This window comes from Centroberyx gerrardi, chromosome 15 (assembly GCF_048128805.1).
Source record: "Centroberyx gerrardi isolate f3 chromosome 15, fCenGer3.hap1.cur.20231027, whole genome shotgun sequence".
Taxonomy (NCBI): domain Eukaryota; kingdom Metazoa; phylum Chordata; class Actinopteri; order Beryciformes; family Berycidae; genus Centroberyx; species Centroberyx gerrardi.
Window position 1 is genome coordinate 15,585,119 of NC_136011.1, and position 23,761 is coordinate 15,608,879.

The 23,761-nt window shown below is 45.3% G+C and overlaps 1 protein-coding gene across 1 annotated transcript; it reads right to left on the bottom strand.

Annotated features, from left to right (window-relative positions):
• Positions 1-18: 18 nt before the first annotated feature.
• Positions 19-22,039, bottom strand: LOC139918737 (semaphorin-4G). The gene is made up of 15 exons (XM_071908172.2): positions 21,966-22,039; positions 17,367-17,702; positions 11,623-11,771; positions 10,366-10,428; positions 10,143-10,241; positions 9,873-9,966; positions 9,678-9,791; positions 8,323-8,477; positions 6,995-7,170; positions 5,422-5,566; positions 4,227-4,449; positions 3,685-3,800; positions 3,089-3,243; positions 2,538-2,596; positions 19-1,992 (listed from the first exon to the last, which is right to left on the bottom strand). The coding sequence occupies exons 2-15, from the start codon at positions 17,572-17,574 to the stop codon at positions 983-985; spliced, it is 2,766 nt and encodes a 921-aa protein (XP_071764273.2). The 5' UTR covers positions 17,575-17,702; positions 21,966-22,039; the 3' UTR covers positions 19-982.
• Positions 22,040-23,761: the final 1,722 nt, after the last annotated feature.

The window sequence follows — 23,761 nt, forward strand, 5'->3', positions numbered from 1 at the left end:
TGTTAACTAGGGCAATCAAAGGTCATTCATTTACTTTCTTAACAGTTGTGATACAATATATGGTTATTTGATTTATTTACGTGTCATTAATAATTAAATAATGCACATTATATACATAATTTGCTATTAATTAAACAAAAACAATGAAGGGAATTAACTAATCATCAATTATTAGTCGGCTAACATTAAATGATAATAAATATGAAATAATGATTAATTCACCATTTATTAGTGATGGTTAATGGAAAGTACTGTCATGAGTTTATATTATTTTGTTTTGGTTATTGCAGTTACATGGTCAATATTAAAACTGAAAACATTGCAACTTAATTCCTTCCTATACCATGTCCATGTCCATTTCCTTCAATATTTATAATGTGTGAATGAAACGTGTTTTAAAAATGCATAGGCCATCTGTGTACTTGTTAATGCAAACAAACATTGGCTAGCTGCCATCCATTTTGAAACGAGCCAATTATCGCTGTCACATATAGCAGCGGTCTTCACATGTATATTCCCATGAGCCTCCTCTCTTCTGTGGAGTCCGGACACCCTGGTCTGGGGATCAGGGCTCTTTCTGGGAATCTCAGGACTCACCCTGGATCAGGCTCCATAACGGGGCGGTTACACTGACCCAGACTTAGCCGTATTTTGTCTGTAGATGGCCTGCTAAGTAATATTGAGGTGAGGTAGATTACACTTTCTTTCCATTTCATGCTTGGCCCCTCACTTTGAGTTCTCGTTCTCACTGTTCTGTTAGAAAATTGGGAAATAGGGTTGACAAACTCCTCGGAGGGTCAAAGAGCAGGAATGTCTAAATGTGGAATTGGAAAAAAAACCTTTTAAAGTCACAAATATAGATAAGACTCTCATTGCTTTAGTCTCTGTTATCAGCAATGATAAGTTGTATGACAGGCACTTCAGCACCAGGTGAGAACGCTTCAGTCCTCCCGCCACAGGGGGAGCTACTGCACACCTCTCTCTACACAGAGCTCTCGTCAGGCCGGGGCAGCAGCTGAGTGTGTTTCCTCTTCTCCAAGATCCTGCTGAGCTCGTCGGTGAAGGAGTAGCAGAGCGGCGACGTGCTCTCAGAGTCGCTCTGCCTCAGCAGCACGTAGCTGTTGCCGTTCATTCTCCTCAGGACGCTGGGCAGAGTGGCCGACAGCCCGCTGGGGAAGTCGCACTCCGGGGAGGGAAGCTGCGGGGTGGGGGGGAGCGGGGGGGCCGGGGGAGGAGGCTCCTTATTGGACGATGAGTGTCCCTGCCCGGGAACGATCTGGAGAAGGCCTCCGTCCTGAGTGTCGCCGTTATGTTGCTTTGAAATTCCGTTACAAACGCCGTTGCCGTTACAGTGACTAGAGATCGTCTTCAGCTCCATGTGGGAGGAGCTACGGTGTTGCTTCCTGTTCCTGCCGTGTCTCTTCCTGTCTGGGTAGGCTGCGGCAGCGGCGCGGAGGGAGTACTTCCCCCTGCGGCCCACTCGCAGGCAGAAGCCCACGTAGAGCAGGACCACGGTGAGGACGATGCACAGCCCCCCGAGGATGGTGATGAGGGACAGGTACATGGCCTCCATGTTCCTCGGGGAGAGCAGCTCCGACCGGGGGAGCAGAGGGGCCGGGGGCGGAGGCAGCGGTCTCTCAGAGGACGGGGGCTCACTGGGCGTTGTCAGAGCGATGGAGGGACTGTAGGGGTCTTCAGTTGGCTCCACAGGTGGGGGAGGAGGAAGGTCCAGGCGGACAGTGACATTGTAGGTAACTATGGCAACCTGAATATTGTTCTCAAGGGCATGGCAGGTGTACTGTCCACTCTGGTCCGGTCGGGCTTCAATGATTAGCAAGCCGTCGGTGCCGGTTCTGAAGCCAGAGTCGAGGCCGTAGCCCTGCAGCTTGCTGCCATCCAGGGTCCACATGGGGGTTGCCAGGTTGGAGCTGAGCTCACACTGCAGCAGCACATCATCCCCCACCCGGACAGAGCGGCTCCGCTGGACGACGTCTGAAACAACGGCAACCCAGGACATATTGAGACACAGTGAGAAAAGTCTGATTGCAAAGTTGGACTATACAGTTGAAATTTAAAAAATGGCCTTTGACCTGTCACTTTATATTTTAATTACAAGACTGAATCTAGAATTATTGAGATATAAACTCAAATGATCATTTTCGTAATTCCAACCATCATAGTACCTTATGTAGAAAAGAACAATGAGGAGACAGAAGATGCTACATTTTATCAGATTGAAATTGTAAAGTGTGTGAAAGAGTTCGCCTGCCTTGAATATCAAACAGCTTTCTCTCCGGAGATAACAAAAAATGTGATTAAAGAAGCAAGGGAGGAGAGGCTTTTGCCAACAGAGTATGCATAATCAAATTTCAAAGAGTCCTTCATGCCATCTGATGACAACTATACATCTTTCTAGTTGTGCCTAACATTCTCTATTTTTAATCTCCCTTTCATCATTCATTGTGATAACAACAACAAAAGAAAACTTTTTTTTTTTTTTTTAGCTTAACCTAGGAGCAGATGAGCTTTCTGCGTACCGTCTTCTGTGTTCTCGCATCCCCTGTTGCCACGCTGGATGTCTTGGATTAAAGCGGATCTGTAGACAGAGAAAACATTACACTCAACACATCGCTCCACCAATCATTCCAAAAATTCCCTATTGGCTGTAACATACAAAGTATCCGCCATTTTTGGTATTGAGAGTTCTATTTCATTCTAACTACACCATTATTCTGTGGTACATTCTATTCTATTCTACTCTATTCTACCACTCGCCCTCCTAGAAATAAGTCTCATATCTTTTATTGCTTCAATAACGGCTTTCTACTGAGTAAGCGTATTCCCTGAGATGAATCAGCACACTGAAAGTTCACCGCTGCATGCTATGTTTACTATCACTGTCAACAACAAGTTTCTGCCGGGCGAGAGCTGACACTGTGACCGGGCACGGTGACACAAGGAATACTTCAGGTTAGTCCGATCAAACAGACAGTAAGGGCACCAGCAGAGATTTAATCACCTGATCCAACCACGCATGCGCTCACACACACACACACACACACACACACGCGCGCGCGTCGGCACCCACCTGTCTGCGTGTGACATTATCTCCACACACTGGGCTCCGTTCCAGGCGCAGTGGGGGTCCCTGGCAAAGATACAGTCATAGCAGGAAGTGTATCTGTGGCAGGTGGAGAGGGGCAGCTGCACCAGGCCTGACGGAGAGCCCACATACACACTCATCTGTGGGGGAGGAGAGGGCAGACATGAGTACTGTAGGGCAGCGATTCTCAGCCTTTTTCATATCAAGGACCCCAAATGTAGTTCACATTCTCATTTGATGAGATTTTGTCTCTCCGACCCAAATCTGAGAATATTGTTATTGTTAGATTTGATTTTGTCCAGAATTCCATGACTATCTGTATTGTAGGTAGAGAGATAACAGATAACAGTAACTATGACCAAAATAGTCATTCTTCTACATTCTCTAATTGTGTTAACGTCTTGTAAATGAAATAATGGTGACGTTCAGCGACTCTTCAATTTGCTGGGGACCCCCTGGAACCCTCTTAAAGGACCCCTGGTGGCCCGGACCCTACATTGAGAACCACTGGTGTAGGAGAGATGTGTGTGTGTGTGTGTGTGTGTGTGAGAGAGAGAGAGAGTGATTGTCAGACACACTACCTGTGTGGCAGAGATGAGCAGACTATTAACAGCCTGTGGCTCCTCAAACAGTTGCAGCTCCTCTATAATGTGGAGCTGACCCTCCACTTCTACAGCCTTGTGTAACCAGCCTTCATCTGTGTGACATGAAACAACACCAGGTTAATAAAACATGGAGAAACCAGACATAAAGCTACTGTTGTTACTTCTTACCTGATGTAATCATTCCACAATGACATAAACCATTCAAATTTTTAGCTGATGTTTTTTAGCTGATGTTTGTATTGAGCAATTGTAATTAGCAAGTATGTTTATTTATCTTTATCTGATTATTTATCTGATGTGTTTTCTTATGGTATGAACTGCGATTCTCGGCCAGCCAATGACATGTTTTCCTAGACTTCTAAGAGGACCACATTGGAAATAAATTTTGGAAACTTTATGTGTTCCTATATCCTACATGATTTTAATGAATGCATGACTGATGGCTGTGCGTTATTTTTGACTATCAAATAAACAAACAAAGACTGCAGAAATGGTGCCAAATATACATGCGTACACACCTGTGCCCATGTACAGTATATGGTATGTTTGTCCGTCTAAGCCCTGGACCATGTGTACAGCCATCTGGGTGTAGTCTGTGGTCCTCCTGAACAACAGGGGGCGTCTGTCCGAAGGCTGGACCTGCTGGGACATCAGCGGGTGCCTCCGGACAAAGTCCAGCACATCATCCGGCAGGGAGGTAGAGAAGTTTATGCCCCTGGCCCTCAGTGCATCTGTTATACACTGCAGGAGAGAGGGATGGAGAGAGGGGATGAGAGGAGGGGTAGTGAGGTAGTAACACTGTATGCTGGTGGAGTGGAGGGAAAAGGAGGGCATTTGTGGCTATCAGATGATTTGCGACGTAGTACTCTGCAGAAGAGTGCGAATAAGAGGGATAGATATATCTGTAAGAATAAAGGGATAGCGGGAAGAGGAGGAGAGGGGATGTAGGGGGACTTAGCTAGATGGTTTGCTGGATACTGGGGGGGAAATTAAGGGATAGAGAAGAAAATGCGAGCGTGTGGAAGAATGAGTTTGGAGAAAATGTGATTTTTCACTTAGTCTCCGCTGAGCCTCTGTGAGTTCAGCAGCCGGCTTGTGCTGACATGCGGGGGACTTAGCTCTCTCTGCACCTGACTAAGGGAACAACTTCGCCTCTCTCTCTTTTGTCCTTTTCAAACGACTTTACCCAACTCCTCTAAGAGGCTTTCACACTCCCAAGTTAAAACCCTTGACCATTTCTCCATTCCATTTAACAGCTAACCACAAAGTTAAAATTAAGTCCTACAAAGTGTTGAAGTGACACTACAGTGGATAATGTCTGCTCTTGCTAATGATGCCATGGCCCTGGCTGCCACACTAAGCCATTGTCACCGAGCTACAGCCTGGAGTTAATCGCCATGGAAATGGGTTTCGGTGACATAAGCCGGCTGTGTTTCGAGCCTCTTCGGTGAGGCTGCCACTCATCCTCCCTATCGCTCCCCCTCCATCTTTCCCTCTGCCTCCCTGCCTTTATGCATCTCTCTTTCCGATAAGTCTCATCTGCACTCTATTGGGGTTTTCTGTTGCGAACGCTGCGGGACGGAGAGGAGGGAGAGATTTAAGATTTTTAATTTTTCTTTGCTTCATCTCAGAATAGCTGACAATAGCTACAGTCGCATATTAGAGATAGGAGGCAGTGCTGCTCTTTGTGTGTGTGTTTGTGTGTGTGTTTACTGTTCCAGGCCGTGGGTCCGGGATCTTCCCAGTGTACTCATTCCATTTGGAGCCGGAGTCCTGGTTCTCCATGTAGGGTCCCTGGAAGGCCTGCTGGACCTCAGACAGGGAGAACCGACACACCGCAGATGCCTTCACGTTCTTCCTAAAGACAGCAACACACACACACACACACACACACACAGTGAGAAAGGCCAGAGCACAAGCCAAGAACAATAACAGCAGTAAACCCAGTGTTGCCATAGAGACAGCAGTAGAAATACAGTACATCACTGACTCACCTAGTCTGAAAGAATGAAAGACACAAAAGGCAAGAAAGCGAGAGGTGTTGTGCGGGGTTGGATGAGCGCTGACAGAGATAAATGTACAAAGCTAATCAGACGTCATACATCTCCGAGAAGAGTGGGAGGGAGGGAGGAGTACAGAGAGGAGAGGGAGGGAGGGAGAGGCAGGAGGGGAGGAGACAAAAGGGAGGGAGAGGGGCACCCCAAGGGATCATGAATTCTTGAGGATCATCTTTGATTGTTTATGTCCTTCAGCTGCTCTCTCCACCACCCATATTCTCTCTATAGCAACGTTTTACTTTGGCGTTACATTTACAGTGTTCAGTACTTATATCCTTATGCTGCGTTCCAGAGATGTCAGAAAGTCGGAAATACCGCTTTCCAAGTAGGAAACTCGCACAGCATTACTTTTAACATATTTAATAATCCTCAAAATACACTTAAATTTGATTTTCAGCATTGCATAAAAAATCCATCCAAACACCTGTGTGGTAAATGGTTATATATATATTAATTTGAAATGTAAAGTTGCACTTACGGTTGCTAACTAGCTAGCTAGCGCTGCTAAATATAATCATAGACATAACATTAGCTGTTACACAGGAAACAGTATTTTGCATTGGGCAAAGAAAATCTTGCGGGTGACCATGTTTCTTCCTTCTTTTTTCTGAGCCGGATCACTGGAACACACAGAGGTTGTAATTCTGACCTACCAACTGAATTTATGACTTCTGACTTTGAAAGGAACGCAGCTTTATATTAGTTTCTGGAGGTTGGGAAGAACTGCTGGTAAACATTGGTGTATTATTCAGTTAGTTAAATCAAAATAACATTTTTTTCTGTGTTCTGGAGTGTTTTAAGTAATGGATAAAGAGATTCGGGAAAAGAGGCTGCACTGGTATGGTGGAAGGGTTTATGGCTAGCAAAGTCATGTCATATAATCACACTGATAAATGGAAATGCCATTTAAAGTTTCTCACCTAAGCCTTTTGCAACTTACCCTTTTTATCAGTCTATCTAAATCTAAATTTTCAATTCATATTCACTCCCCACCCTCTGACTTAAAAATCCTCCACCCAACTTTTCTTTTTTTTCCACATCTTTTGGACAACAAAGTTCCTCTGGCTTTGTCTTTCACCCCTCTCTTTCATCTAGTCCCCTCCTGTCTTCTTCGACTATCTCAGCGCATCGATTGCCGCCTTTCATCTTTGTCTTACTCATTTACATTTGCATCCTCAAAGCCCCTCAATCCCGGCCGGAGATCCGACAACACACACATTCCCACTCACCACTCCAGGCCGAAGATGCCGTAGAAGAGCGTGTCCTGCGGTGTGTGGCCGTGCACGACGAACACGCTGCGCAGCATGTTGAAGTGGAAGTCATACTCGGGCAGAGAACACATCAGCCTGGCCTTGAGGAAGGACGTCCACCTCTTCTGGAGAGTCAAACGCCCCCCCCTGTCCCCCTGAGGGAAGAGGGGTGGAGGAGAAGAGGGAGAAAGGAGAAATAGCAGGGAGAAGAGAGGGTGAGACGAGGTAAGAGCCTGGTATGGACACCAGAGGAATACAGACTGAACACTCGGTTCAAGGTTGCACATAAGGACACGCGAGCCTCCCAAACAGTGCAACAGATGGCAAGGCAAGGCAATAACAGTAAGTTCAGTAAGGTTATGGCTTCCCTAAGGTAAGGCTCCCTTTTGCAATCTACAGGTTTGTGTGTGTGTGTGTGTGTGCGTGCGTGTGTGTGATTGTCAAAGCCTGTTAGGAATTCACTCCCCACACTGAGTGCTTTCTACCTTGAGGTGTGCTGCAGCCTGCTGTGGGCACACACACACACACACACACACACACACACACACACACACACACACACACGTATAGCCTGTGCAGACACATCAAAACACCCATTCGTGATACAAAAAAACGAGGGTGGACAAGTTCTGGAGGGTTCACAATGGAAATGCTTGACTCAAGGCAGTGATTCATTTGGAAACCCGATGACAAAGTACTACCAGAGCCGATAAGACGTAGTGAGCTGTCTCTTTTCAAGCCCGGCTCTTTGACATCAGCTTGCTCTCCACACGCCCTTTACTTTTTAAGTTTAAAGTCTATTCAGCCACTGGCAAATGGCAAATGTCACTCCTCATGCATGCAGTCACAAGGCATTTTTATTAATACAACAAAAAAAAAATGCTGTCAGGCAGTCGAGGGGAGAACTTGTAAGCTGACTGTACAGTGAGGACAGAATGACACGGTTCTTAAATTGTACAGTAAATCCAGATGGGTTTCACTATTGATAACTCTTTCCAGGACAGCGGGAAATGTAAATCGTTCACATTTTAGGCGGTCAATCATCTGCCAATCAGCAGAGGACGCTGAGCGGTCCGCGCCTCTCTCAGCACCCGCAGCCATCTATCCCTCTCTCACTGACTCTCCAAGCCATTCATCAGCTACAGTGTCTGCTCCTCTAATTACCCCGGAGCCTTGTTACCAGTACGTTCCCTGTTCCATCCCTCATCCTGACACGAGGCGTCACTCCCTGCTACAAATATCTCCCGAGTCCCGACCTTTCTCTCTCTCTCTCTCTCTCTCTCTCTCTCTCTCTCGTCTCCCCTCACCTTACAAACCCGTGCCACCCGAGCCACCCTGCTGTGGCTGTAGGTCGTTGTCTGCTCTTGGCTCCTCTCTGTGAAGAAGAAGTAGATCTTGTCATCGTCTCCGGTGCCGCTGCCCTCGCTCTCCCTCACCAGCGCCGAGCCCACAAAGTCCGCCTCTGTACGGGGGAGAAACAGATGCATTAGTTCAAACTGGATTTTTTTTTTTGTTGCTTGAATGAGTTAGCATAACCCTTTTCACCTCTTATTGAGTGATTAACCACTGACTACATTTACATGAACTGAGTAACCCAGCTATTGGCCATGCTCCGGTTTAGCTTTTATTCTGGTTAAGCTGTTTACATGAACCTTTGCTACCCTGAGATTTAGTATCCCAGTTGCCATGAATACGAATTTATAGAATAGTCCTGTCTGCTTGATCATCCCAATAGTAATGGTAAGCTTTGCTCACTGCCGTTTTTTTTGTTGATATCAAAATTTACCTATAACACTGGATGAGTCTGAGTTTGCCCAGACAACAAAAACTAAAAGTGAAAGGAGTAACATGTTTACATGCTTCAGTAACTTGTTTAATGTTGAAGTAAGCCAGGCATCTTAACTGGGTTTCTCATAATCAGAGTATGAGCTGGCAATGGTATGAGAACTCCCATTACTTTTACTTCATGGAAAATCTTTAAGTATCTTTAATGGTGACCTCATGCTGCTGCACCTGTAGGTGTAAATATAAATTCCAACCAATAAAACCATCACAGATTTTTGAACAATCCGGCCCCTCCACCCCTAACCCCTAACCCTCCCATCAAATAAAACTGCCTTTCTCTCCCTGACTTATATCCCATTGGTTTGCACTTTTGAATGATCCCTCCCTGCGTTATGTCTCACCCCAACATCCTGTTTCAACAGCAAATACATCAAATCAAGGAAGTAAAGATGTCATTTCATGGGGTCTTTGACATGTGTCGATCCAAAACTGGTTAATAACAGAAGTCTCTGTGTATGTAAACGTAGCCACTGATAGCGGAATGATTTAAGCATTAGTGGAACCATCAGTAACTGATGTAATGACAGTAAAATAACTTTCTTGATCCCCACACAGAATTTCCTTCTTGCTTTCCCCCCTCCATGGTAAGTCAAAGCACAGGCTGAGCCACAGAACAGCACCACTGGAGCTGGTAGGGATTCAGTGTCTTGCTCAAGGGCACTTCAGCAGGACAGATGCCTGCCGACACGGGGGCTTAAGCCGAGGTCGCCCGGCTGAAGGGCAGAGGCTCTAACCACTAGTCCGCCCTGCCGCCCAAACATGGCAACAGGCCTGCATCATCATTCCAGCGGATTAACTTGCCATCCAGCGTACTCACCGTTCAGCCAGCGCGTGGGAGCGTCTTCCGTCTTCAGCGTGGGAGACGGAGAGTTACGGCGGATATCTGGAAAGCTCCGAAACTCGTACTGAGAGGCCGTAAACATCTGCTGGTCTGGAGGAAAACCAGTTTATCAATTGAGGAGCAGATTAATGAAACAATGGAAGTGATCGGTAACTGTCGGTGGGGTCTTACCTATCATGAGGCCAGTGTAGCCAGTCGTTGGGCCATAGGGACACTTGTCTCTGCCCTCTTCAGTCCGAGATGACATCACAAACCTCTCCTCATCCTATACGGGACAAAACATTTGGGTAAAGCAAAGGACCGGAGAGAGAGAAAATCTATTCAGTGAATGTACAGCGCAAACAGAATGTATTAGCACTGCTGTAGTATTCTGTAAGAAATTAAATATTGAATGGATTTGACACTACTGAAAGGATTGTGATGTATTGTGCATGGCCTTACTATGTATGCACAGAGGGGACTGAAGGCATGAGTCCCACACATATAGAGATGAGTGGAGTTGAACCGCTGGAGGAAGCGGATGTGATTAAAACACTCCGTCTGGAAGGCAAAGACAAAGACAGAAAAATATTACAGTGTGGGGAGGAATATCAATAGTGGGGAGAGAACAAAAGATAAAAAGATAAAAAGAAAAGGACTGAGGGAAAAACAACTAAATGCTTACCTTATTGTCTTTTCCCTTGCTCAGACACTGACGTTTTTGCTCCGGGGAAGCCTCCCACTCAATCTAATACACACCACATAACATACAGCAGGAAAGAAAAAGCACACAGAGTTGAATGGTTTCATATTATTGGCTCACATCTGTTTTTTTTTAAGAAAAATACCACAATTCAGAGAACAGATAAAAAGAGAGTAAATAAGTAAAAATAGTGTGTACCTGACCCTAGTAATTCATATTGAATAATGTTGCCATCACAGCACCTAAATCTTCTGTGTAGTAACATCAGCATGTTTTTTTAACTCTTATGTAACCCAGAGATATTCTTATTTACGGCAGCAGCTGGGGGAGTGGCTGCGAGGGAGGGAGTGATATGCACACACACCAGCGGTCATACCTTGGGAGCTACAGCAGCGCTGCATTAACATAAATGGCGGAACAGTTTTATGTCAGGCTGTCACCAGGTAACAAGCACAGCGGCATGTCAGGTGAAAGAGGGTGTTGAGTTTCTGTGGTTACTTAAAGGGACTGTCGACTTTAATGACATTGTCCTCTCTGTCTAGAACATACAGTAGTTCAAGGACTGAGGACTAGACTCAATCACAGACACTGCTGACATTTTGAAGAAATGGAAGTGGACAATATTGACACAAGCTTGTATGGGAATGGGCAAATGGGACATAATCAATGCTGACAAAATTATAGACAAAAAAAAAGAAAAAATAGGCACTCGAGCTGCCTTATGTTCCGTCATAATCATCACGATATATTAAACATAACCAGTTATGCTAATGAGCTCAGTAATTGAGCTAATTAATGCATTCATTAATGCATTAATTAGCAAATATTTCTGTCACCATATGTATTCACATAACACGTGGATGGTGTTTACATGAATCTCCATATCTTTAAGCATTGTTATTAGAGTTATAGTAGTTTCAAGAAAATCAGTTTTTCCTCAATAATATGCAAATTATGCAGCAAGGTGCTCCAAAATCGAATCTGATCATCTACTCTATATGAGGAACCTGTACGGTGTTGCTGTTCACAAGCAACTTCACAAGCTGTTCACAAGCAATGAAACGCTGTTTTTCACAAGCTGCTCATCCACGCTGCCTCAAAATGATGCGAGTGTCTCATTGACTTAAGATATGCTCTTGCATCACTGCGTTGTAGAATGCAAATGAAGCCGTGGCAGACTTGCAAACACGGTAGTGCAGTCACACACATGCAGCCGCGCACATAAGCAAACACACTCACAGTCAGAGCCGCGCTGGCTGAGATGTCAGAGGCATTGAGAGAGAAAGCAGCCCCCCGGGCCCCGACGTAGAGACGCTCACTGTCAGCCTCCAGCAACATAGTGCTGTAGTTGACTGCAGAGGACTGGAAACGCCTACAACCCTGGAGACCTGTGGGAGAAGAGGAGAGGAGAGGAGAGGAGAGGAGAGGAGAGGAGAGGAGAGGAGAGGAGAGGAGAGGAGAGGAGAGGAGAGGAGAGGAGAGGAGACAGGAGGGGGCAGATGGGGAGGATAGAGAAGAAGGATGGGTTGTTAATGAAGGTGACCTTTTGTAACCCCCTGACACAGCTGCTGCTGTATCTATTTATGCAAAATGGCTCATACTTTCCTAAAAAAAAAAAAACTACTTCTCACACATTCGCACAACACTCATGCTTTTTAATGGCTGATTCAGCAGTATGATAGCCATTGTAATTAGCACTCCAGTGGAGGAGCTGTGAAATAGTAGAGATGACTACTAACAATCAGTGGGAGCAGCCATGATGACGACAGCCAGTTTAACCTTTTCCACAGAAACAAATAACTGTTTGTGTCTTGTGCAACACGTGTTGCAGTACAGAATTTTAATTTTGTTGTGATGCCCTCTCAACTCATTTCATTATGCGCATGTATTATGATTCGACAATGCATGTGCCTCTCGTTCGTATGGCTACACCCCTTCACACCTGAACACTGCTCAGTATAAACACAGTCTTCTACTGCTGACCACGGTCCATCTCTACCAGAACACCTAGGGGGTTAAGTGTCTTGTTCAAAGGGCAACTTAATTGTAGCTGTCAGGGAAGGAACGACTCTTTCACTTTCACCGCCCACATTTTCCGAGACAGTCCAGGAATTTAAAGTCACTAGCTTCTGGTTACAAACCTGCTTATTCACCCTCTGCATTACTGCTGCCCCAGTGATTCTGTGCATCCAGAGCCTTGAAGGAAAAATCCACCTTCGGATACTCTTACACTGTTATATATATCATCAATCTGTGATGTTCAATGCATTCCGGGAGTTATTTTGTGATGAAGTGTTGCAGTTTATTTGTGTACCCACTTTCCCTCGACCTGCCTCGTCTACTTTTACTTAAGTTCAGTCAGACAACTCACGAATTGAATATAAACATTTTTAAGGAGAATAAATGTAAATACAGTTTTTATTTTTGGCGTCAAGGCTCTGTTTCGTATCACTCCCCGCGAAGCATAATTTAATGGAGGGCCAAAAGCGAGAGCAGGGAAAGATCAAATGCACCACCCACCCCACCCCCCACCCCCACCCCCCATGGAGAAACAGAGCCCACAGGTGGATGCTGGGGTGGCGGTGGGGTGACAGATGCATTTAATAGGCAGCAGCAGCAACAGGGGCAGCAGGGTGGGCAGCAGCAGAGAATGAGCGAGTGAGCTTGACAAATAGACCGCCCAATTGGTGATGGCAAATCCGCACGCTCAACTGACACATCAGCTGATCTGGAGCTGCCCAGAATGTCCCAGAATGCCTTTCGACAACGCCCAGAGAATGGATGTGAACGTGTAGCTTTCAGTGTGTAGGTGCAGAGAGAAATACTGATAGCGATAGCATAGTCAGAGAAAGTCAGTATCTCTGCCTTTTCTACGATGGATGATTGTTTGAACGTCGGTGCAAAATAGCGAGTCTAGAAAGAAGCTCTTGCTCTTTGATTCTGATGGTTGACGCCAAAACATTTACTGTTGATGTTGTAGATAGCTGAAAAAATTCCTGCTATCAAACTCCATTGTGGCTGCGCTGGATATCTCATCACATCGTCGTCATGTTTGGCCAGTTATCATGGGAATAAGAAGAAAAATACACCACCAAAACACCAAAACGGGCCGAGAAATGCAAAGTACAACGCCAATGACTGTTTTTTTTAACAGTATTAAAGTGTTTCAGGGTGGATTTTTCCTTTAAGACTGTTTATCTACTGACTTTCTCACTCTTCTCATTCTAATGCGCTGACCAGAAATGAAATTACACCCACACTATGGACAATATAAGCAGAGGGATTATGCTTATCCTACACGGCTCTGCTGAGTGAGAACAGGATAATGAAGAGAAGCCCAGCGCCGCATCAGATTTCAGACACACAAATCTAGTAAGACTGTGTGGATTTCTTGGGTTGGAGGCTGTTATATCACAATATGTGTATGTCCCTGTCCACTTTTCCAGGCTATATTGGGTTGCAGCTGTTTGACAGGACAAGATACTAATGAGGTTCACTCACACAAACACTCGGCATTGAGAACACACACACACACACACACACACACACACACACACACACACAGATACACACTCACACTCTCTCACAAAATGTCAAAACTTTGCTAGCTGCAGTCATGAGCTGCCTTAAGGTTATGCAAGCTCCAAACATGATGTATCAAGACTCCACTTAGCTTGCATAAACATGACACCACCGTCAATACACACATACACACACACACACACACACACACATCAAAGACACAGAGAACCTCTAGGCATGGAGCAAGGATACTCAGCCGCTTGATCAAACAGTGTTACAACCATAACAATGGCTGCACAAGACAACTGTGATGTTGTGAGCAAACAATGTTGCTTGATAAAAATGACGGCAAAGTTGTTAATGCAATGTCTGATTTAAACATCTGATGTGACTAATGCTGAGCGGAGTTCTGTAGCCATGACTTTACCATCAACTGAGGTGTTTCTGACAGCAATTAGCCATAAAATCAGCGAGGCTCAATAGTGAGCCACTTTTGATCCCTATCGATGAGTACAGTAGCTCGACATGCCCAAACAGAAGTGTCAAACTTTCTTTCTCCTCAGCCGATCCCCTACTCTCTTCAGTATAAATCTCCCTGAAGACTGCATGGTTATCAAGTAAGCTGTCATTAAGATTCCTATCTGCTGCTGCAAAAATCCCATCCACTCCGCTCATTTCATCAGCATCAGTCAGTTCCCATCCCGCACTCCTTCTAGGTGATGATGTCTCTACTCGGTTACTCCCTCGTTCCCGGCAGGAGGAAGTGTAGTGTTGGCTGACCGCTGTATGGGATTTTCTGAGGTCATCAGAACAATAACTGTCCTACGTGAGCGCACACACCGACCCTATTGAGCGTCTCATTGTGAGCGGAGACAATGGATGTTCGCAGAGACAATAGCTAAGTTTCCTGGCGGAGACTCTGGGTGTAATCCTAGCACTAAGACACACAATATCCTCTCCGCATGTGAGGGGCTGACAGCTGGAGCCAGGTAATGCAAAGCAGCCTCGCTAACCCCTCAGGCTCCGACCAGCAGCGGGGGGAGGGAAAGGGGGGGGGGGGGGGGGAACACTGGAGGATAGAGTGACACAGCAGGTGAGATTTACCTGCAGATTAAGGCTCCCGCTGGGCTACATTAACCCTGTACGATGATGAAATTAAATTCAGCAGCACATTCTATAGCCAAAGCCGACCAGATTATAGGAGAAGAGGCAAATTCTCTTAATATCTTATAGGGAAAGAGAGAGAGAGAGAGAGAGAGAGAGAGAGAGACCCAGATGATATTATTTACTGAGCAAACACTTTGAGGGACCTCAGCTGATGTGGACAGAACATAGTGTTCAGACACACACACACACACACACACACACACACACACACACACACACACACACACAAGCACATCAAAGTCACTGAGAACCTCGAGGCGCAGGCCTGGGATGCGACAGCTCAACATACTCACACACAAACGTCAGGCCTGTTTAGAGTATTCTGACATACGTACAGAACGCCGGCCGCTATTGAATCAGCAATCTGAAAGTTAAATTCACCTACTAGAGCTCAAATTCTGAACTCACAAAATCAAACACTGGCAGAGGACACTGACAGGTTGAAATTAGTGTGAAATCTGCGGGTCCATTCATAATGAAAAGGTTTCTAAATGTAACACTTTCCCATTTCACCATCTCACTCTCAGCCGTCTCTCCCTCTCTGTCGGTTTTTCGCTTTTCAGCTTCTCAAAACTGAGCACTGGAACTCGTCAAACTAATAACCCAAAACAATCCCCCCCCCCCCCCCCCCCCCCCCCCATATTTTTTCACCTTGTTTATGTGAACGGAGTGAAGTACTGAGCATCGCAACAAGGAGTGAACGGAGGTGTGTGTGTGTGTGCGCGAGTGTGTGTGTGCGACTGTGCGCGTGCATGCGTGATTTAACTACCCCATGCAGGTTTGGAGGCTTTGCCTTAGGTTGCTAAGAAACACAGAGATTAAAGGGATTAGTGGTAAGTTTGCATATCGAAGTCTTCTCATGGCGAGGAGGGAAGGAAAAGAAACAAAGAAAGAAAGGTAAAGGGATGGTGAAGGAAGCAAAGGAAGATAATGAAAATTTAAAAAAACGCACAAACTAATGAAGAAAAAAATGGAGGAGAAGGGAAAGAGCTTAAGTGCTATGGTTGAAAGATGGAAGGCAGAGGGGGAGCGGATGAGAGATGGATGGGGCGGTAGACAGGGAGATGAGTCGTGTAGGAGGACTTGTGGGCTGGCTTACGCACTAAGTGTTGATTTAGAGAAATTGAGATAAGGGTAGTGGGGACGGGGGGAGTGATAGAGAGAGGAGTAACAGAAAAAGAAAAGATAGATAATGAAGGCAAGTGGGGATAGCGCTGATTTACTGTGAGGGAGGGAGGAGAAGGGGAAAGGAAGACTATTGTCCCACCAGTATGATATGATAAGGGAGTTGAAAATTGGCAAATTTGTGGCGAAGTCATGGACCGGAGACGTGAGCAAATCGCATTCACACGTCTTATATATCCACAAATAAGGGATGCTGAGTCCAGGATCAGATAACAGTGCTGCCACAAAAGGATACACACACACACACACACACACACACACACCCGTTAAAAGAAAAATACTGTATACCACAGCCCTGCGCCATACTACAACAGTTGTCATGGTTACGGTGCTTCTCAACTACCTACAGTGGTGTCAGTCTCTCTGGATGCTTTGCAGTGATCCAAGTGTAAGCACTTCAGTAGTCTGCTTCTGTCTCTGGAGGATTGATCTGCTATATTCCTCAGGCTAGATGCCAAGCATCAGTCATACAAGCCAATTGAATAATAATCCAACGTTCGATAAAAATGTTGTAAGCGGTAAGAGTTACCAGAAGAAGGTGAGTGTGTGTGTGTGTGTTTGTGTTGTTTGTGCCCATCGGTGTGCACACAAATGAGGTTCAAAGGAGTGAAAAGAGAGTGAGAGTAAGAGAAATGGGAAAAGAGATGTGTCAGGAGAGTGGGAGACTGTAAGAGATGGGGGAGAGAGACAGAAAGACAAGAAGGAAATAAGGGAGAGAGTGAAAACAAGATAGAGAGAGAGAGAGAGAGGGAGAGAGAGGGAGAGAGAGAAGGCGGCGGCTGCAATATTACAGAAAGAACAGGAAAGAATATGTGAAGAGCTTCTTTCCTAAGTGAGATATCCACCATTCTCTTGCAAAATGATTGCTGGCATGAATGTAAAGCAGAGTGTACATTAGTATTAAAGTCATCTTAACATCTTTAACTACAAAACACATAAATGTTTGAGGACAGAATCGTTTGTGTTTCTGAAACATTGACGATTCGATTGATGAATTTCATGTACCAAAAAACTGTTCCAAAATTGATATACAGCATTTTGGAATGAAACCCTACTTCAATTAGTATGTATACAGTGTGTGTGTGTGTGTGTGTGTGTGTGCTCCTCACCGCTGGCCAGCACAGTGATGCGCGGCGTGACGTCCATGTCCAGGGGCGTTCTGAAGGGATAGGCGGCCGCCACACACACACAGCAGCTCAGCAGCAGGAGCCGCAGCGCGGACGGCGGCGCGGAGGATCGAGCCGCCTGCATCTCCGCCGAGCGTCTCACGGGACACGCACTCTCCGACCGGGGTGGTATGCGCGCATCCAAAGACATTCACACACACATATTCACCTCCAAAGGACTCACATACACCCACACACACACACACACACACACCCACACACTCACACACTAGCAGGCGAGCAGGCAGCTGTAGAAGGGATTGAAGGTTGTGGAGAAAGCTGAAAAAAAAAAGAAAAAACACACACACAAAACCAACAGTGTTAGTCACGTCTGTACTAGGAGAAACACAGAACGATGCACATGTGGGCATTGCGCTTCAAAATGAAACAACAATATGAGTCTTGTCTGTCAGGGCCAGAGGGGAAGTGGAGAAAGAGTACAAGCCGGTCCAGATGAGTGGCACACTTCAAACACAGGAGATTAGCTGATCTGGAGGAAATCACAAGGATGATGACACAGACATGAAAGAGACGCAAACTGTATGTGCTCAATAAAATATTGGGGGCTTCTGCAGATCAATGGGGGCTGCGAGACTGGGCGGGAAAAGTAAAGCCATCTCCCAATCTGTGTGTGTGTGTGTGTGTGTGTGTGTGTGCAGCAGCTGCCCAGACATCAACACATCAGTGAAAATATCATTAACCAAACAATGGCTGTCAAACAGAACTATGTGTCGATATCACAAGCAAACACTTGAGGATCAAACGGCGATGTGGAGCGATCCGCATCCACGAGGTGTGAAACCAGTTCAAACAGCAGAAACTGGAGCAGAAGACGTACCTGAGAGGGAGGAAATCCACGGGGGGAAAAGATTGTGAAATGTGATATCTCTCTAAGATGTGTGGTGGCGTGAATGGTAATGTTGTTCCGGCAGAACAACGGGACCCCCCTTCGGAAGAGTGAATGGAGAGCGTGAGTGCTGGAGAGAGAGATGTGGGGAGACAGCAAGAGAGAGAGAGAGAGAGAGGGAGAGAGAGAGAGAGAGAGAGAGAAAGAGAGAGAGAGAGAGAGAGAGAGAGAGAAAGCAGAGATGGAGAGCGAAGGGGTGGGGGTTGGTGGGGGGGCAATGTCACCATCACATGCACCAGTGCACACACACACACACACACACACTGAGAATACATTGACAGACACATTCTGTGGAGCATCACCAACCTTGTCCCATTTTATTTAGAGGGTGACATGGTGACATCTCTTTCTCTCTCTTTCTCCCTTCCCAAAACACACACACACACACACACACACACACACAGTGACACTCACTCTAAACACTCTCCCTCTGTCTTTAAAATGCTCTCCCTATTCCAAATGTAAACACTCACACACTCTTTAGCGCTTTCCATTAAACAAACTGAGAAAGGGAGGAGCCTGCCTCTTGCACCCTAAAGAGCTGTGAGTGCACCGAGCCTTCTTGCTCTTTACACACACACACACACACACACACACACACACACGTTACACACACATCCACGAAACAACACAGCAGAATAGTGAAGCCATTAACGCAAGTGTGTGTGTGTGTGTGTGTGTGTGTGTGTGTGTGTGTGGCTGCACTGTTATAGTAAGTCCTAGCAGTCCCTTAAGGCTGACACCATGACAACGGCTGGCTTGAGCGTTGCATAACATTAAGGACACCCACAGCGGCATGCAGGTGTAGATAAGAGCCACACTGTAGATACAGTGTTGGTGTAGTAACAGTACGATGACAGGGAATACTGTAGGAGAACTAAACAGCTGTCAGGGCTACAGGCAGTATCCACAGTTTCAATGGCAGAACAGCAGCTGTGTTTATGGGATATTGTCGCTGTTGTCGCATGAAAACCTCATAAACTGCAATTTTGGTGATTTTCATTAGCTTTAACTGACGGTCTTCTATGAGTTTAGAAAATCCCACGACCCCTTGGGCTTCTGAAACCCGTTCAAAACCCATTGGACGACCTCAAAAATGTATGGTGGTCAATCTGGAAACAAGGCGGTTCTTGTAAGTTCCTGAAACGATATTTGGGAGATACAAGGTTTTCACCCAACAGCGACGTTTCATTCGGGGGGTTTTTCTGCACAGCTCTACCATGCTTCCAATATCATAAGTATACTGTGGGAGCGCCAATTATTTCAGCTGGGCATTCTCTGTCAGGATGTGCTGCCTCTCCAAAGGCCTGTCAGACGATATAAAGGTTTGTCAAGTGGCCCTCTAAGGCTTGTCAAAGCCCATCTTAAAAGGTGGCAGAGAAGGTGCGCTGAGGAGCTCTTTATGAGTCATTTATCTGAAATCCTCATATCAGGTTGAGTTGAAATAACTCAAATTGGGCTGTCGGGGTATAAATCCCATCAATCAGTCAGTGAGTGAGTCATTCACAGTGGTCCTGACAGGGTCTTGGTAATCCTGAGAGGAAGAGGAGTCCATTCAAATGAAAATGTTTCACAGACACATGACAGGGAGAGAAAGGAATGGAGAGAGGGAGACAGAGAGGGCAGTGAATAAGGCGTAAGAAGGCGGTCAGAATAAAGTGTAGAAGTGCAGAGGGAAGTGCTAATAATTGTGACATTTCCAAGTCCCTGTCATCTAAAATCCATCACTCCATGACGGTGCGCTGAGTATCCTGGACCCCCCTAAATGCAGAGGCTTTCAATTGTTAATTGGCCACTGAATACACCAGTCAAAACTGTGAGATACGTAGAAAGAGAGAGATCTCGAAAAATAAAATGAGGAGGACCCAGAGGAAATTACAGCGACTGTACCACTCATGTACTGACCTAACCTTTCTAATCTGCCTTCCCCCTGATCTCGCCGCCAACTCCGAGTCCCAAGACATTCATCCACGGAAATGGATTTTATCAGGCAATTATAAAGTGTCTATAAACTTGGGTTGAATAGAAGAGATTGGAGCAGTGCCGTGACAGCTCCATCAACAGACAACACTGGCCCCAAATGACTCCATACTCCCTCTTTTTTTGAGTTGTATGTGTGTGTGTGTGTTACAAATGGTAGAAAAGATGACAGTCAAAGCCATTGAACTGTGCTCCAACTGAGAGACACACGGCTTTATGACGCTCTTGTTCCTGACAGACAAAAGAAAGCTAACCGGAGACTGAACTGTATCTGTTCCATGCAAGTCTACTGTATTCGACTTTGTTTTTTAGCTGTATAGTCTTTACTGCTTCATACGGCCTTTCACAGCGTACAGGAGCAGCCTGTGAGCGTAACACTGGGCTCTTTAAACTGTCCGAACACACTAGGTTTATACTGATTGTTCACAATGCGACAGAGGAGAAGAAGCAGTGAATGGTCAATGCACTGTGTTGGAAATACACTAATTTAGAATGAGGGTGAAACAGAGAAAAAATGAACAGGATTTGAGCATAAACAGCAATATCCACATAACATTATTGGTATTACTTTTTCAGGAAATCAACTGTTTTTTCAGAAAAGCATTAATCTGTCGTTTTTTGGTAAAAGACCCTATCTTCACATCAGTTTCACATTATGTATACTATGAAATATGTCAGGCTCAAAAGGTGGGTGAACTGGGTTTAGGCGGGTTCACCCTCCACATGCCTGGTGATATGTAATGATTACATCAGACCTACAAAGACCATCAGCTCATCTGAATATGAACAGGCTGATCACCCATTTTGACACCAATCAATGACTGAGTAACCACTTGGCTCTTCCTCCAGCACCTTCACATCATCAGCGTGTCTTTACAGCTGATTTACTCTAATCATCGCTGGCCAGTTGACATCCCACACACACATCGGATGTTAAGTGTGAATCATACAGCTGTATTATGCATATTACCCAATCCGTGCTCATCCCTCTGTTGATGTCTGACGGGTTGAAAGTCATTCCAGCACCGCGGCCCCAGATGACTTGTAATTTAGTCATGCAGTAATGTGAAGCAGGAAGGCACAGCGGGGAGTATGGGTGAGCGGCACAAAGGGCTGCATAAGTATTTTAAATATAGCCAACACAATTTCACATAGTCCCATAGTCAATGATACAGTTCCGCACAGCACTGCGTTAGTCTGAATTCAATTAGTTACATTTGCTAATTAGGAGGCCTATTGGGCACTTAAGGGGGCAGGCCTTCTTATTTAAGTGAATCATTTTGTTAGGTTACATTACAGTTGTAATAGACACTGCTGTCTATCGCCTGTCTTTTGTCTTGTTGTGTAATCCGTATTCACATCGGGCAGTGGGCTACTAGGTTGCGCAGCAGGTAGCCAAACCACAGAGCAACTAACGAGAAACAACCAGTAATCCTATAATATGTTTTAGAAGAATGCTATACAGATATCACAGCGAAACTATTGTAGGAATATTACAGAGATACAATAGGAGACAAAAAAATACCATAAAGTACGATATGGTCACTGTAAACTCATTATTGAGTTAAACACACACTGTAGGCTACACGTCCCTACAGTGATTTTTCGTGGGTGTGTATATGCAAGCAGCAGTCGCGTAATGTTCAGTGTCTTACCTGAATCATGTGGAGATTTCTTGAAGCGAGAGAGGGGACTTGATGTTCCCTTGCGCTCCAGATTATCCAAGTGGACTTTGCCCACAGAGGCAGGCAGGCAGGCGCGCGCACTGACACACTGACAGTGTTTCTGACTCGCGGATCCTCTCCAGCCCCTCGCCGTCACAGGTGGCCCGCCCTCCTCGCCTCTTCACTTTTCCCCATCAGCCTGCCGACACTGAACCCGGCCGCCCGCTCAGTCCATCAGCTGAATGCCATTCGATGGTGTGGACGTTTTCTGGTTCACTGCCACACTTGCTTTGGGTGTATGTGGAGAAATATTCTGCACAGTTACAGTGTTATGTGGCAAAGTGACAAGGGCGCGTTCAACTTGTCCCACTCATTGTACAAGAAGGTCCAGTAGGTGTCTTACTGACACCTACTGGATACAGAGGGAATTACACACAACCAGGTTTGTTGGATTACAAAAAACAATGCCCCTCCAACAAATAAATATCATACATTTTTCATGGAGATAGTAAGTGACGTATTTATTAAAAAATGTCCTACAATTGACTTGATTTCTTTGCATATTGTCCATTCCATAAAAAACCTTTGTGTAATTATTGTATTTATTCAGCCTCTACTATTGAACTAAACCTCAATGTTGCATTAATGTCTCCTTATACTGAAATTGAATTACAGCTGACAGAAAACATCATTTTGAACAGAGAGAAAATACCATACCTAGTAAAAATATGATTTTCCAGCATGTTTCGTTTGACGTGCATTGTCACTCAATAGCAACAATTCTATAAATTTCCCACCTTAATTAGTCAAGAAAAACAGACACATTTCCCCCCACATAGTTCTTAAATAATTCATGCACCAAGGGTTAAAGGTCAGCGACAACTGATGTTTATTTACCTACAGAAGAAGGCAGGGTGTTTGAAACAAATTAAGAAAGTCACTAACTCTTGTTTAGGTAATTTCTTCAGGAAAACACATTTGGTTTGCTCCTCCTCCCCTCCAGGCCCTTGGGTGAAAATATTATGTTTTGGATCTCTAGATTAGGTGAGATTCATGAAGCGGAGCTTGCGAGACAGATCCCATATTCCAGTGAATTTGAATCTTATGCACACAGGCGCTCAAGGCTTAATGAAGCTGCCTGTGAGGGAAGCTGGCTCTATCACTCTCCCATGTTCCTGTTCCCCAGAGATTCACTAACCAAGTCAAATACCTCGACGCACAGGCCTCATAAATGAGATTTTAGTCATTATTTTATACAGATCAACAGCAAGAGCATAGATCAGGCCATTTTGTGATGATAACAACTTGCAGGTCATTACATCACAGCTCATACTGACACAAAGGATTCATACTAGTGTGCTGTGGAGATCAATGACAGGTCTGATTATGAAGGGAAACAATACCAGCTATCTGTCATTCTACGTAGCCTATGACTCTGCTGCTTTCATTTAAACAGAACTTTCAATCAATTATGGATGTATTTATCAATTATGAATGAACTTAGTCATGTTCAATGGACAGTGTTGATGCAGAATTTCCCCTTTTATCTCACTCTGAATTAGCATGCAAGATGGATTGTGTGCAGTGTGTATGGGTTTATCTATCGTCTGTTAACCCCAGAGTTATATGTGGGACAACAGAAGTTCACTGGAGTCGATGGAGGGAGCGTCACTGTCTACAGTTACCATAGCAACAGTGGGGCCGTGTAGTGGTGCAGCATGGGTAGCTCATAGGTGGACACATACTCTGGAAATTTTAGATTACTAGCTGCAGCATCCGTGGTTTTT